The following is a 16,551-nucleotide window of genomic DNA, read 5'->3' as shown; positions in this document are numbered from 1 at the left end:
TTTTTGGGGGGGGGGTGTTCACTCTTCCCTTTCATAATTTTTTTTAATTTTTCTGCCTTTCTGTCAAATTTGGTCTCTTACTGATTTTTAAAAACGTTTTATGGCAATTTTGGGGTTATTTTTTTTTGCCTTTTTACTAGCAATTTTCTGACATTCCTGCCAATTTTGTAGTAATTTTCAGGATTTCTTCTTTTGTTTTCTGACATTTTATAGTTACTTTGTGAATGTTTTTTCCCCTCCTGCTTCTGACCTTTTTTGGGGGCAATTCCAAAAGACATTTTATGGCAATGTTCTGCCTTTCTTTTTTTGTTTTGGACATTTCATGGTTACTTTTTGCCCCCCCCCCCACCCTGCCTTTTTTATTAAATTCTCTGACATTTTTGGCAATTTCATGGACATTAAATGGTGAATTTCTACTTTTCTTCTCCTTTTTTGGACATGTTTAGGTAATTTTTATCTACCTTTCGTCTAAATGGAAAAATATGGATTATGGCATTTTTGAATATTTAATTAATCCATCCATCCATCCATTTTCTGTACCGCTTGTCCTCACAAGGGTCGCGGGGTTGCTGGAGCCTATCCCAGCTGGCTTCGGGCAGTAGGCGGGGTACACCCTGAACTGGTTGCCAGCCAATCGCAGGGCACGCAGAGACGAACAACCATACTCACAATCGCACCTATGGACAATTTGGAGTGTCCAATTCACCTGCCATGCATGTTTTTGGAATGTGGGAGGAAACCGGAGTACCCGGAGAAAACCCACGCAAGCACGGGGAGAACATGCAAACTCCACCCAGGAAGGCCGAAGCCCGAAGCCCGGACTTGATCTCACAACCTTTGCACTGGGAGGCGGACGTGCTAACCAGTCAGCCACCGTGCCGCCATATTTAATTAATGTTTTATCTAAATAATTAATTAGAATAATATTTTATCTAAATAAAATATATGTAAAAAAAAAAAATCTACTAATTATTTTAGAGATCCATCCACAGGGAGCCACATGTAGCTCCAGAGATGCAGGTTGCGGACCCCTGCTCTAAACCCTCACACCTAAGGACTAATAACTGTATCGGTCCTTTTTATTTTGGCTCGGAACACATCATAAGCTTAGCGTTTCCAACCCATTGAAAGCTAACCAACAGTTTCATTTGAAATGTGTGTTTGGAGCAGTAATGTTGCCGGACAGAATGACTTGCCGGTCCGAGAGTTGACCACTGACGAGGGTCCCAAACAGGACTCCGATAAAGAACATAGAAGTGGAGAAGGGGACCTTCCATGCATTTTCACAAACCAGCTCCCACTGCAAATCAAAACAAACAATGTTAAAACAAGCAAGGGTGTTTGTCAGAAAACGTTATCGCGACAGGAATTCCATCGTGAATGCGTGTGAATTTGCCGACATTTTCAACGAAAGACAATCGCGCTTGAGATTTAATTCTCACCTTTCGTTTTGCAAGCACGACTGGGATTGTCACGTTTTTGTTTTGTTTTCTCAGCTGCGCTTTTGAGTTTTTGTTTCCTCTGATAGGTTTGGTGTCTTCTTCTTGCGGCTCTGCGTCTACTTTTAAAGTGAGCTATTTGCATTGTTATTGCTTCCAGGTCAGCCTTGAGTCATTTGCAGTTGACGCTTGTGTGTTTGATCACTTCTATAAAACCAGCTCAGCCTGTTACGTTTGTTTTGGGACCAACCACACACGCGTGTACGCAGCTGCCACAGATTACAATTTATACGTGTCTGTGTCAATAAGGTCAAATTTCTTCCTGGGACCTTTCGGGACGTTGCAGCCTAATTTTTTTGTGGCAACCTTGAAAGAGTACAATATGCAAGACTGCTGGCCAACGCAAAATCCAGAAGAATCACTTTTTTTCTTTTTTCTTTTTTTGCTACAGCGTATGACTTTTATAACGGACGTACAGTATTTGACGCGTGGAAGTGCCAATGTGGCGTGAACCGTTTTGACTGAGCTAAATCGTTCGAACAAGTCGTTTGAATGTCTTGGTAAATTTGTTCAAACGTACTGAAAAGTCGTTTGAATGTATTGGTACAATGTAGGCCAGATGCTAAAAACATCACATTTTTTCCCATAATGCCTTGCAGTATTTTTCCATAATGCCACAACGGCACTTGCACATATCAATGGCACTATGGGATTTTTTTTATAAAATAGAAGAAGAAGTTTTTAGCATTTAGCCTACGTTTTACCAATACGTTCAAACTACTTTATCAACACCTTCAAACATTTGAACGACATAGCCAAAGTCAAAACTCCACATTGGGAGCTCCATGCTTAATACACAGCAGGGGTATTAAACGCCAATTTAAAAAATTTTAATGTCAATTTTTTTGTGATCAATATTTAAGTAACTTAGTCATTAGAGGTGTGAATTGCCGAGTACCTGGCGATTCGATCCGTATCACGATTCAAAAGTCACGATTTGATTGGACACGATTAATCCTGATACGAATCTATAAGTTGGTTATTGCAAAATTTTTTTTTTTTTACTCAAATTTATAAAATACTAATCAGTAAACTTGCACATGTACACTGTAAAATTGGTATGAATATTTATTTATCGGAAACTTCAGCCTTATAACTGTGAGCCGCTGTCTTTAACAAACAATCTGTTTCATGTTTGAACCGCATTGAAATAAAATATTAAGGCTTATTGTTCCATTAATAGAACATTCTTCCATGCTTAATGCGTGAATCCTAACCTTAAATAAGATGTTTTGTTGAATATTTCCTTTTTTTTTTTTTTGAAATATCGATTCGGCTGCATATCGAATCGATTCAAGAATTGTGCGCTGTAATATTGCGATATATTGCCGGATCGATTTTTTTTAACACCCCTTCCAGTCATTGTATCTCCATCGGCGTGTAATCAATACCTTTGAACATACTGTATGAACAAACATGTATGACTGCCAATAAGTACAGTACAGAAGTGCTGTTAAGTTTACCTTGCACATGCAATTAATATCTAAAGTCTTATTTTAATTGGAATCCAATTAACCCTGGAGAACCCAAGAACCCTTTTCTTCTTTGGAAAATTATGAATTATACATTAAATGACTGCTATAAATTCACTGAATTTTTTTTCAATTTTAACCCTTTATTCCCTAATTTAGCATTAGGGCGAAATATGACCACTTTTGGGATTTAGGGGTATCATTTCGAAAAATCTGAATAACAAAAACTGTCAGTAAACTATTTAGAATTTAAGAAAATAATCAATCAAATACACAGCTACATTGAACAATATCATTTTTTTTTTTTTTTTGCATTTTAGAACTGGATTTTGAATGCACAAACACACTTTGGCCAATGGAAGCAAGAACACAGGGACAAAATCACTGCTGGGAAAAAAAAAAGGTCTTTGTTATTTGAGTAGCAGAATTTATAGGGGCCAAATTTGACCCCGTGGGTTCTCCAGGGTTAAAAATAAAATAAATGTGTTTTGACTGATACTATACTGTTCAAAAGTGTGGGCGGTCACCCAGGCAAAGTATCGAGTGTACTTCTGACCAGTTTAAAGTCATCTTCATTGAAAAGTAGTGCTTTCCTTTTCAAAAATAAGGACATTTCTTGGTGACCCCAAACTTTTCAACTGTAGTAATAACAATAATTGACACCTTGTTGGTCACATGTCCTGTCTCTTGATTGATTGGTTTTCTTTGAGTGCAGCGATTTCCTTAAAATCATTTTAGCAGCACAAGATGGCGCATAGGGGGCTTATTTTTATTTTGACAGCTCATTTCATAAATATACTAGCGTCATGTTTGTACTGACCCCCCCCCCCCCCCCCCCCCGCCCGCAAAGGAAAAAAATGCTAACTATTTTGTGTGTAAATACATTTCCCTAAAAAGTATAAGTGTTAGTAAAAGTTGCCTTTCCTTTGCTTCCAAACCGTCTTGTCAGCAATACCCGCAAAGGGCCCCCCCCCCCCCGCCTCCGACGGACAGCTGATATTGGTCCATAACAACGACGCGCGTCTAAAAATAGACATCGCAATGACGCGAACGTTGATCAGCGGAGCGCTCTCGAATGGGGCCCCTCGACCAATAGGCTTGGCTTCGTATAACACTGTTGCAATTTTTTTTTAGTACGCTTTCGAGTAGCGTCAGACAAGGAAGGGAATCGCAAATAAATAAATAATTATTGTTTGGTTTAAATAGGCAGGCTACAACTGGAACGCGTTTGAGTCATTTCTGCTGGAGAAGATTGCAATAATTGGCCAACGAGCCCAAATGTGCACTCATTGTTTGATTGTCGTATTATTTCTCTCTTGCGTCGCGCGTGCAATAGTATCTGCACGGCGAAAAAAAAAAAAAAAAAAAAAAGTATCTGCACGGCGAAAAAAAAAAAAAAAAAGTATCTGCACTGCGAAAAAAAAAGAAAAAAAAAAGTATCTGCACGGCGAAAAAAAAAAAAATAAAGTATCTGCACGGCAAAAAAAAAAAAAATAATTATCTGCACGGCGAAAAAAAAAAAAAAAAAAAGTATCTGCACGGCAAAAAAAAAAAAAAAAAAGTATCTGCACTGCGAAAAAAAACAAAAAAAAAAAGTATCTGCACGGCGAAAAAAAACAAAAAAAAGTATCTGCACGGCGAAAAAAACAAAAAAAAGTATCTGCACGGCGAAAAAAAAAAAAAAAAAGTATCTGCACGGCGAAAAAAAAAAAAAAAATAAAGTATCTGCACGGCGAAAAAAACAAAAAAAAGTATCTGCACGGCGAAAAAAAAAAAAAAAAGTATCTGCACGGCAAAAAAAAAAAAAAAAGTATCTGCACTGCGAAAAAAAAAAAAAAAAAAAAGTATCTGCACGGAAAAAAAAAAAAAAAAAAAAGTATCTGCACGGCGAAAAAAAAAAAAAAAAAAGTATCTGCACGGCGAAAAAAAAAAAAAAAAAAAGTATCTGCACGGCGTCCTTGTGTATTGCGCTTACCTCCGAGACGATGGTGGAGCTCTCGTTACCGAAGAGCCATCCATCCACGCATCGATCCGTGCCGTTGCTCGGTTCGACCGCCTGGCTCAGGTTGGCGTCCGCTTGGCGCCGATAACAACTGTCCGGTCCGCTCAAGGAATCGGCGCGGCGAGCCGTGGAGTTGCCCCACGTCCTGCAGCGGTGAGCCGGCGTGTCGGCGATGAACACCGACAGCACTCCCATGTAGCCGCACGGGATCGCCGTCAAACTCAGCAAAAGCATCACGAGCATTTGGAAGCGGCCGTATTCTCCCAGAGAAGCCAAGGCCCCGTCCAAGTCCCGGCATGTCCCAGCCGACATATTTGCAGGTCAAATTGTAAAAAAAAGATGGGAGTTTGCCTGACGGATCTGCAGGCAAGAAACGGCAAACACAAGCGCATCAGTTCAACCGGCGACACTCGCACATTTATTTATTTGCATTGTTTGCTTAATTGCATTGCGGCGTAGTCGCAAGCCGGATGTCAATGATTAAGATGGCTAAAGGACGATAAGGAGTTCAAAAGTTCAACATTGATGAAGAGCTTCGGCGCTCTCTGCGAGTTAAGGTAACTTATTGGAGACGGTGCTGCAAAAGCATTGTTTTTTTTTTTTTGCTTGAGAAAGGGGTCAAGGTGCAATTGCTATCATGCAGATATAGGCAAAGGTTAGCACGGTGTTAAATCATGGAGATAAGCTACTTATAACAACACAGTGGTGTCTTTACTTCATTTAATTTCATTATCCTCCAGCATCATTTTGTTTGCATTAGAATGCCGCTGTTAAAAGGTAATTAGTTTAGTTTGTCTAAATTTGACCCCAAAATACAAAAAAATTAAGGAAATGGATATTTAACCGTTTGTCTTGAACCTGCATAAAAACACAATGACTGTATTAAAAAAATATATAATACAGTAACTTGTAAAAAAATAAAACACAATTATAAGTAGTAGATGTCATTCATGATCTATACATCAACAATATGGAAATTAAGTATTGATATGCTCATATCGATATGAAAGATAAAATTCATGATATTATGCACTTTGCTGTCATAATAACCATATTTAGGCTACATACCAATACATTTGTGACCAATCACTAACATGATCAATGTCTTCACATAAATGAAAATCATTAATAATAATAATAAAGGTAATTTAAGCAACAAAACAAAAAACAAACGTACAAAAAAAACCATACCTTTTTGTAAACAGCAAATTTGTTATTTCAGAACTATCCGTAAAGTAGTCGCACTCAAGAAGCAGCTCCCAGTTTCAAAAAAGTTTTGGTCCAGCGCGTACCCCGCTGTCGAAAATACTGCAGTGATCTGATCACATCAATATATTTGAGGAACACAGAAATAGAAATGACCCACTTCACCAATCAATCAATACAACCACCACAAGGTGGTGCTATGGGTGAGACAAAAAAAAATGTGCACATTTCATTCTGGAGGCTTTAAGAGTTTATGCAGACATTTTACATGGGTTAAAAAGTCAAGAGACGAATAATTCAGCCTAATCGTGTTGAAATAGGACCTTAAATGTGGTTTATTGAGTTTAACTGTCTTATACTTAAAATATACAGCCTTTAACAGGACTTTCAAATATATTATTGTATTGCTTTGATGTTGACAGAGTTCACGTTTCGTGAACTATCCGTCCATTATGTGAACCGCTTGAATCCTTTATTTCTTAAAACTTGATCTCAACGAGTAAGTTCAAACTGGAAATGAGCTTGTTGGTCAATGAGGAGAAAATCAAAGGTGGATTGGAAATCAATGTTGTTGACAATGTCCAGGCACATCTCAATATTATCGTAGAAAAGTATCGGTAGTTCAACTCAAAATGTGAAGATCACATATTATATCGATTTACCAAAACTTCTGAGAAGGCCAAATCACATTTAATGTTATTAACTCATTCACTGCCATAAATTCATTTTTAAAAAAATTATTAAAAAATTAGGGGCGACAGGCAATTACATTTTTTTATTGTAATTAATCGTATGACTTCACTAGTTAACTCACGATTAATCGCACATTTTATATCTGTTCTAAATGTACAATGTAAAAAAAAAAGCTAGGTTTTCATACTCTTGTTAACAAAAGTGGATTTTTTTTTTTTTTACTAATAGAAATTCGTTTATAGCCGTCAATGGTAGCAAATGATAAAAAAAAAAAGAAGAAAAGAAGATTATAAAAAATTTGGGGCGTCTGGTGATTAAAATTTTAATCGTAATTAATCGCATGACTTTATTAGTTAACTCACAATTAATCACACATTTTATATCTGTTCTAAATGTACAATAAAACAATCTAACTTTTCATACTCTTGTTAACAAAAGAGGAACTAAAATGTTAAACTAACAGAAATAGTTCAAATGTATTTTTGACGTTTTTAGCCGTCAATGGCAGTGAATGAGTTACAAATAATTTTGATTCCATCTTATATAATATCCGAATTTGTTGTAGATAGTGAAGTTTGGGTATATATACGCACCAAAATTATATGAAATAAAAAAAATGTCACTCTGTGTTAAATGGATCTAAATGGCAGACAGTATGAATTTCACTTTTTTGAATGGAACGAGCAAAATGGTTGAAATTTCTCCCAATATTCTCATTCATTGACCTTCAGATAAAAATGGATTGAAACCACAGTGGACTGCATTTTACAATGGCCGCTTAGTCCGAATGCATTGAATCAATGCATTGAGTGGGCTGCGGGCAAGGCGAGCCAAGGTGTCTTCTTTTGATATAGCACAAAAAGATGTGCTTCAAGTAGCATCAAATTCAAAGAATGGAGTCAAAATGTCCAATATTGTGCGTTACCATGGTAACACTCTCCGGCCAGCGCGCGGCGATGTCCTCTGACCCCTGCCCCGGTGACCTTTGGCCCAAAGGGTGAGGAAACGGGGTCACGGGTTCAGCTCTTGCGAGGGGACCGTAAAAGCAATCGGCTGATTGGCTATCATTTGCCCTTCCCGTACCCTCATCTGTGTAATTGGCATATTGACCAACTGGCCCCTTCGCACATTGTTAGCAGCACCTCAAACCTGTTCACGCCGGATGGAGTGGCGCACAAAGGGCCGAATCTACGCCCAAGGTGCGCGCTTGTCAGCGTCGGCGCTCTCTCCAAATCACGGAGGAGAATCTAAAAAGCGCTAAATCAAGTGATGGAGTGTCGCCCTTCACCGGATGATTACGGTCGTTTAACCGGCGGGCTAACAGCGCGGGAAGCGCGGGGGCCGCGAGGAGCGCTCGGGGGGGGGGGGGGGGGGGTGAGGCCTCCTCTCTCCCTGCTGATGATCAATGCCTCCTCGGCCAGTCACTTGTCAATAACGCTACATTAATTTGAGGGACCGACCGCGCGGCGGAGGAGACAATAGGCGGGGGGCGGGGTCTGTGAGCAGAGCAAGTAAAAGGGGGGGGGGCAAGGGTGAGGGGACGGATAAGCGGCAAGATGGGAGACAAGGACATGGGAAGGATAGAGAGGCAGGAGGAGGAAAATGAGGTCATGGAAGGCGGGCTGAGGGATGGACCAGCAAACACTCATTTGCATATTTAACACATCTTTCCTCATTTTGGACATCGAGAGTGAATATTTACACTGGGGTGTTAAAAAAATCTCAACTCAGTCCTGTCACCACCATTATTATTTTTATGTTATTTTAAAACGTTTTTTTTTTTTTTTTAATCACTGTAATGTGCATAGTGTAACAGGCTATTAGCATGAATGCCATGCGGCTATTTCATGATGTTGTTTGCTAATGCTATGCTAACACTCAATCTTGTATATTTTGAGTCATGATACTCAAATAATGACAACAAAAAATAACCAACCCCCAAAAAATCTAAATAATAAAATAATAAATAATTAGGGATGTCAGACAGTTAAGAATTTTAATCGCAATTAATCGCAAAACTTCAATAGTTAAAATTTTATATCTGTTCTAACGTGTACAATACAATTCACAAAAAAACATTTAAATAATAAATAGTTTTCATACTCTTGTTAGCATAAAAGTGGAAAAAAATTGAACTAATAGAAACATGGCTCCCCATCTTTTAGTCATTGATACTGTAAAAAAAAACGAGTGTGATATTGATTTGTGTTGAGGCCATTTCTCTGCCACTAGATGGCATAATTGCATTTGTAAGATGTTGGCGACAGCTCAGTGCATTTTTCTTTTCATATAAGAGCGCCTTAACAGGAAGTAACTTGTGAAATTGTGCGCATTTTTAAAACTGTAAAATACAACTTCACTCCAGCCTCCACAAATTATTATTCAATTTATTACTGCAAAATTTTGACATGGTGCGTTGCGACTGGAATTTCCCCAGTGCAGGCTTTCCAAGTAAGGGTTATTAATCACGTGTTAAATGTTTTTATTATTATTATTTATGAATTAAATCAATTAACCAATTGTTGAAGGAGCTAAATGAATGCAAAAATGAAGACATGTACACGTTAATTCAATAAATCAATTTAAAAACAGCTTAATCAATGTAACGCTTAACGGTATATGCTGGACTACAGGAAGTAGCGAATGTCCTTTCCTCAGTCTTTCCTTTGGTCTCTTGAGGTCTCCCTAACTTGTTGGAATTTAGATGTTTCTGGGGTTGGTGAAAGATTCTGGTTGGTAACCCGGTGGGTAGTAGGTCATGTCTGGTCAGTGCTGGATTTCACTTTTCTTTTCTTTTCTTTTCTTTGATCCTTCCTCGGGTCTCCTGACAACCGCACGACTCTAGCTGGATTCTGAAGTATTCGGTTTAGGTGAACGGTATAGGAATTTGAATAGGTTTTAGGTGAACTAATGAGTACACACTCACACGCACGCACTTACAAAATAAAAAAATAAAAAATAAAAAGATAAAAAAGAGAGCAATGATGATGACATGTCAAATTGGTAAAATTACCGAATTAACAATACTGAGCTCTCAAGAAAAAAAAGAAAAAAAAAGGAAGTAGCGAATGTCACATATGCGGCCCGTGGACCGTATTGCCCGTGTTGGAGCCACCTGATGTTGCCAAAAGACTTCCTGCATGCGTGGAAAGGCGGCAATAAAAAATAACGCCTTTTTCAATAACCATTCCCTCTTCTATTATTTTGACGTCCTCCCTTTGGGCTGTGATATTTTTTCCGGGGTCATGTGACCTTTCACCTTTCACCCCCCCCCCCCCCCCGCGGGGATTACACAAGGGAGCCACTAACAGCGTCCCCGCTGACGTGCAAAGTACGTGCACAGCATCATTGGGCAGCAGCATTCATTTGCTTGTCAATATAGAAATAAACGAGGACGTAACGTGGACATCAAACACTGCGAAATATTAAGGCCTCCAGTATTTTTCCAAATATTTTTAATGAGCCTTTTCGGAGTGCAGTATAGTAAATAATGTACAGTGTGTCTTTATGCATTGTTTAGAGGTGTTGAATGACTGTTACTGATAAGGATTTATTTTGGGGTTTTGCATTTTTTTCCTGGTTTGTATTTATTTTTTATTTTTATTTTATTTTTATTTTTAAGAGCTCAGTATTGTTCATTCGGAAATGTCATCATCATTGCTCTTTTTTTTTAATTTTTATATATATATATATATATATATATATTTTTTTTTTATTTTTTTTTGTGTGTATGTGCGTGCGTGCGTGCGTGCGTGCGTGTATTTGTTAGCTCACCAGAAAACCTATTAGAAAAAATCTCATACCGTTCACCTAAACCGGTTTGTATTTTAAAAAAATGATATTTAGACGTCTTGTCCTTGAGTGGGATTAATGGAAGAAAATGGAACATGTTTTTTATATCTTGAAATGGTTTACAGCTAATAAAACTCTAAATTCAGGATACGGGGAGACATTTGAATTTTGTAAACTATTAGCGTCACATTGTCATCACCCGATGACTTGAAAGAATTGCAAAGGCTTCCCCGAGCCTTTAAATGGAGAAGAATACGAGGGATGAACGCAGCCTTGAAAGGTTTGTGAAGCAGAAACCACTCAAGATTTTGGGAGACTGAAGCGGCAGTCAGTTCATCAAGAATTAGCATCAGGCTAAGAAAAAAACGAATCCATATCGGTCGAGGCTGATGTAATTATGCACGGGCACCAAGTTAGTGACCCCCGTATTGGTAATAGAGATTGGCAAGTAAGTAACAATAACCAGGTATCGTATCGTCTTATTTCAAGGTATCGGTACTCACGACGGCGGTCGATACCAGTATCGGTTGTTCTTTTGTGGTGTTAAAATGAGAAATTAGAAGAATAGAAAATGGGAATTAATTTCATGCAATTTTAAGGAAAATTGTATATTGGGATATATATAAGTCTCTATTTCCTTAAAATGATCTGTCTCTTTTTTTTTGGGGGGGGGGGCAAACTCATTCACTCCCAGCCATTTTGACTGAAGCAACCCCCTTCGCTCCCGGCTGTTTTACTGGATTTTGACAGATTTTGCGAGGCCCACAGCATATTGTGTTCTATTGCTATAAAAAAAACACAAGTATATTTGCATCTGTTTCCGTTTTTGCAGCAATTAGCATTAGAATAGAGCTAAGTTTCATCATTTTTCACATTCCTGGTGAAAACACGGTCAAAAAGAGATTCTTGCAACATGGCGTTGATCTCTTATACTCTGCTCCCACCTGCTGACCCTTTTTTGTAATAACTAATAAAACATTGCTTTAAAAGCCACCCCTTCAAGTCAGAAGCTGCATCAAAGCCTTCTGTATGCTCTTGCATAAAAAAACAAGTATAAAAACTTTTTGGGAGTGATGGACAAAGTATTAAAAAACGTATTTACACGCTTACAAAAGTATTCGTGGCTATACTCAAGAGTTGAGTGCTCATATTGGTACCGGTTTGGCAATAAGTGCTATCATCCCGAGTTATCGAATATATTCAGGTTATGATTTAAAATAAATTATATGCTATCTAAGCGACAAATAGTGATAGGCAGAACAATAAAATGCTTTTCCACTAAATGCTACGGGTGGAAATCTTTGAATGTCTCACAATACGATTTGATTCCGATTTTTGGGTCTGCGATTCGATTCAGAATCGATTTTCAATTAAGAACGATTTTTGCTTCAATTTATAGATGTTCTAGTCATCGTAATGATCTACTCCAGTCTGACTCGCTAATGCTAATTAGCGCGCTACTCGCGGCGCTTTTATCACAGCTCCACGCTGCAAATTTTTTTTTTTTATTGGAATAACTTGGTTGTGACTTTTTCCTTCTACTCTCTAATGTGGCTACAACTTAACAGTGTATCAGACCTTGTGGAGTAACACTGCCCCTAAGTGGCCAAATCGAGTACAACATGAACAGCGCTCCTAATAAAGGCACACACAAACAAAGGCAAGAGAGTATAAAATAATTTAAATAAAATCGATTTCGGGACATTTAAAATTGATTCTGAATCGTACTAAATGAGAATCGCAATTCTTATGAGAATCGATTTTTTGGCACACCCCTACGAAATGGTATCCGCTTTTTGGGACAATTTGGTCAGTGGTGTGCAGATGTTTTCTAATGTAAAACATGTGCTTAGGCAAAAAAAAAGTTGGAAAGTAGTATACTTTAAAGCAGTGGTGCCCAACCTTTTCTGTACCACGGACCGGTTTAACGTCTGACAATATTTTCACGGCCCAATCTAAAGGTTTAGCTGATAAAAACAAAACAAAATGACAAGAAAAAAACGGTGGTATTTTCTCTATAATAATAATGAACGTAAATCAACTTTATTAACGGTGTCCGTAACGTCGCACCAACAACAGAACGTCACATGAGCAACATGGTTTCTGAACCCAAAACAATGCAACACACTCTGGGCTGCTCTCAGTGCACTTGCCTGCGCGGACGTGGTGGCCATCAGCAACTCCTTCTGCCCCTCATGTTCACCTTGTTTCCGTTGAAAATACTCCAAAGGCTTGTCTTTTGCTGTGCTTGCTCTCCAAGTGGCGAACCAGTTTTCAAGGCGTCGTCGCCTCATTAGAAAGCCGGTAACCGCATATTACGCAAAAGCGGGGCTTGGTGCGTGGGAATCGCCCGTGGCAATAAATCCATATTTTAAATACGATTCTTGATACTGCCTGTTAAAGGCAGCTTTCCCTTTTTTTTTAGAGGTTCCAGGTTCCTCTTCTGTCCCTTCATTGGACCGTTTCCCCTTCGCAAAGAAACTTTTTAAAGAAGTTTGTTTGTTGCTCATTTTGCTAGCTTGGAATTATATTTAGCTTGACGTCTCATGTGACGTGCGGCGTAGCGGCTTTGAAGTGCGTCAAGTGAGACGGATGTAACAGACAGAATCCGGCCACTTTTCAAAATAAAACATCGTTTTCGAAAAAAATAAAAATAATGCAATTTTTTTTCTTTCGGTACCAAATGACCCACGGCCTGGTACCAAATGACCCACGGCCTGGTACCAAATGACCCACGGCCCGGTGGTTGGGGACCACTGCTTTAAAGGCATACTTGACTCATTGAGCCATTTTCAGCAGTAAAAAGTTCCTATTTTGTCTATAATTAATGTGGTAACATTATTTTTCATGTACAATTAATACCTTTAAAAACGATTTTTTTTTCTACTTGTTGTCGACTCAAGATGACATCACCTGTGCTGAGGAAATGGGTAACGCCCAATCACGGCTCAGTTTACTGACCAAACCCAGAAAACAGGTGAGTCACGATTGATCGTTACCTACTTCCTCAGAGCAGGCGATGTCATCGTCAGTCGACAGCAAGTGAATTTTTTTTTAAAAAGTATTAATTGTACATTACGGAAGCGTATTGCATTCACTTGAAAAAAAAAAGTCCTGTTTTTCTGATTCATTTTTGGGGGGAGCTTTGTTTTTTGGAGTATTTTTTTTCTGTTTTATTAAATGTTTTTTTTGAAGATTTTCTTTCTGTTTAAAAAATATATATTTTCCTGTTTTTTGGAATATGTTTTGTTTTGTTTTTCTGAGTAATTTCCCCCTGTTTTATAAAATAATTATTTTTCTGTTTTTCTGAATATTTAAAAAAAAAAAAGGGTTTTTCCCTCAGAGATTAGGGAACAAACCACAATACAGCATACACAGTCATTCCTTTATTGAGAGCCAGTAAGTAAACATGACCATCTTAATGCATGCTCTGTTTTTCTGATTTTTTTTTCCTGTTTTTTTGAATAATTATTTTTTCTGTTTTTTGAAATTATTTTCTCAGCGTGTTTTTCTGAAGATTTTTTTGACTGAAAAAATTTCAGTAAAACAGAAACAAATATTCAGAAAAACTGAATTTTTTTTTACTAAAAATAACAAAGTTCCCCCCAAAAATTAGTCAGAAAAACAGGATTTTTTTTTTCAAATGAATGCAATACGTCTCGCAGTACATGAAAAATAATGAAGTTATCAAATTAATTCTGGACAAAATATAAATGAGTCAAGTATCTCTTTAAACTCCAAATCTAATGACGTCATAACACTTTCTTTCTTCTTTTTTTTTTACACAGAAGTGTAAGTTACGCTTAGCTTGTACTTTTGTGTGCAAAATGTTGACCTTTCGCTAAAAGACTTATTGCTAAACATTTTGAAAGTCCTCGGGCTTGACTATCGAGTGAGGTTTGCTTCAGTGAATATTTCAGCCTGCAGGAATTGTTGCAAGTTATTGGTCTGCTCGGCAACTACGCTGCATTGGACTCGATAGTTTGTCCACACTGCAAAGATTTCTTTTGAGGCCAAAGTCGGCGGGGGAAAAAATGGCGAGCGCACACTTTAAAAAACTTGGTTAAAACTGAGGAACATTCGGAACACTTATCAATTGTGTTTGTGTTTAAGTGTGTGTGTGTGTGTGTGTGTGTGTGTGTGTGTGTGTGTGTGTGTGTGTGTGTGTGTGTGTGTGTGTGTGTGTGTGTGTGTGTGTTTCATTCGCCTCTCCAGATTTTCCAGCTCTCCTGCGATCTAATGGGTTATTTGTCATCCGCAGAGTAAAGGATTTTTAAAAGTCAAGCCAGGCCCGACTCCCTCCCTATCCTTGCAACCCCCCCCCCCTCTAGTTCCCACTACCCCCCTGACACTTGCAATGGGAGATCGATGGCTTATTGATCAACTCTCTCTATCGCCAACCCACCAGACTAATCACCTTAACACCAGCCTGGCTCTCTCTCTCTCTCTCTCTCTCTCTCTCTCTCTCTCTCTCTCTCTCTCTCTCTCTCTCTCTCTCTCCTCTCTCTCTCTCTCTCTCTCTCTCTCTCTCTCTCTCTCTCTCTCTCTCTCCTCCCTCCCTCCCTCCCTCCCTCCCTCCCTCCCTCTCTCTCTCTCTCTCTCTCTCTCTCTCTCTCTCTCTCTCTCTCTCTCTCTCTCTCTCTCTCTCTCTCTCTCTCTCTCTCTCTCTCTCTCTCTCTCTCTCCCTGTTGCTCACAAACACGGGTCACGTTTGAACACGCACAACTTTTTAAACTAACCCAATGTTAAACGTGCGCGACTTTTGTCTCCTTCGCGTCATCAATAGTTGGCTAAACGCGTTCGCCGGCTGTGGGATCAAATGAGAACAGCAAAAGCTTGCCGAGCGCTCTTCATCTATTTCTCATTTCTCTCACTCCGCCTCTTCTTGCTCTCCGTCTTCATCGTTCTCCGTCTGTCTTTTTGTTCAAGGCGGAAATCAATGGGGTGTATGAAAGTGGCATATTGCTCGCATTTTCCACAGCCATCCGTCTCGCTCGTGTACACGCGGGTTGGAAGTACAGCAGCAAGCGCGGATGAGGATTTGAGGCAAATATAAACATTGGGGAAGACCATAAAATTGTTTTGTTTTGCATAATGCGGCTACGGATTTTTGCAAATTCAAAGCAATTGTTCTGATGATGCATGTAATGCGTCCCTGTGAGATACACTGGTACCTTGAGATACAAGTGACCCGACTTACGAGTTTTCACCAATTTGAGAAAGAGTGGCGCAACGGATCACAAAAGTCACGGTTCCGATCGAATCACGGATTTGAGCCACGGATCGGATCGTTTTTCGGATCAGCAAAAAAGAAGAAAAAAAAAAGATAAATAGTACTTTGTCTTCATTTATTTTGTAAAAAGGTTTATTCCCATTAATAAAAATTAGAGGTGTTAGGAAAAAATCGATTCGGCAATATATCGCGATATTACAGCACACAATTCTCGAATCGATTCGATATGCGACCGAATCGATTTTTTTATGGGAATATTCAACAAAACGTCTTACTTAGGGTTAAGATTCACACATTAATCATGGAAGGATGTTCTATTAATGGAACATTAAGCCTTAATATTTTATTTCAATGAGGTTCAAACATGAAACAGATTGCAACAGATTGTTTGTTAAATACAGTTAAATTTTCAGATAAATAAATACATTTTCATACAAATTTTAAAGTGTACATGTACAAGTTTATTGATTAGTATTTTATGAATTTGAGTATTTTTTTTTTAAAAATAGATTCGCATCGGGATTAATCGAATCGAATCGCGACCGACGAATCGTGATACGAATCGAATCGCCAGGTACGAAGCAAATCACATCCCTAATAAAAATCGATTCAAAATGTCTAATATAGCCGTTTAGGATTTAGGAACACAACTTT

At 38.5% G+C, this 16,551-nt stretch overlaps 1 protein-coding gene across 3 annotated transcripts in view; it reads right to left on the bottom strand.

The window, feature by feature from the left end:
* LOC147180297 (organic cation/carnitine transporter 2-like) overlaps positions 1-16,551 on the bottom strand; it is a 58,329-nt gene that overhangs the window by 10,976 nt on the left and 30,802 nt on the right. For 2 of the 3 annotated variants that reach the window (XM_086071414.1, XM_086071423.1), the window contains 2 exons: positions 4,947-5,333; positions 1,197-1,300 (listed from right to left, as the gene is read on the bottom strand). In XM_086071414.1, the coding sequence (XP_085927540.1) occupies positions 1,197-1,300; positions 4,947-5,285 (443 nt within the window). In that variant the 5' untranslated portion in view covers positions 5,286-5,333. Of the gene's footprint in view, positions 1-1,196; positions 1,301-4,946; positions 5,334-12,817; positions 13,204-16,551 lie in introns of those variants that run through there. The other variant, XM_086071407.1, reaches the window with a different exon arrangement.

Source organism: Leptonotus elevatus, chromosome 1 (assembly GCF_054856555.1).
Source record: "Leptonotus elevatus isolate MCC_2025b chromosome 1, RoL_Lele_1.0, whole genome shotgun sequence".
NCBI lineage: Eukaryota > Metazoa > Chordata > Actinopteri > Syngnathiformes > Syngnathidae > Leptonotus > Leptonotus elevatus.
Note: the sequence above shows the minus strand (reverse complement) of the source record. Positions and strands in the feature narration are given on the sequence as shown.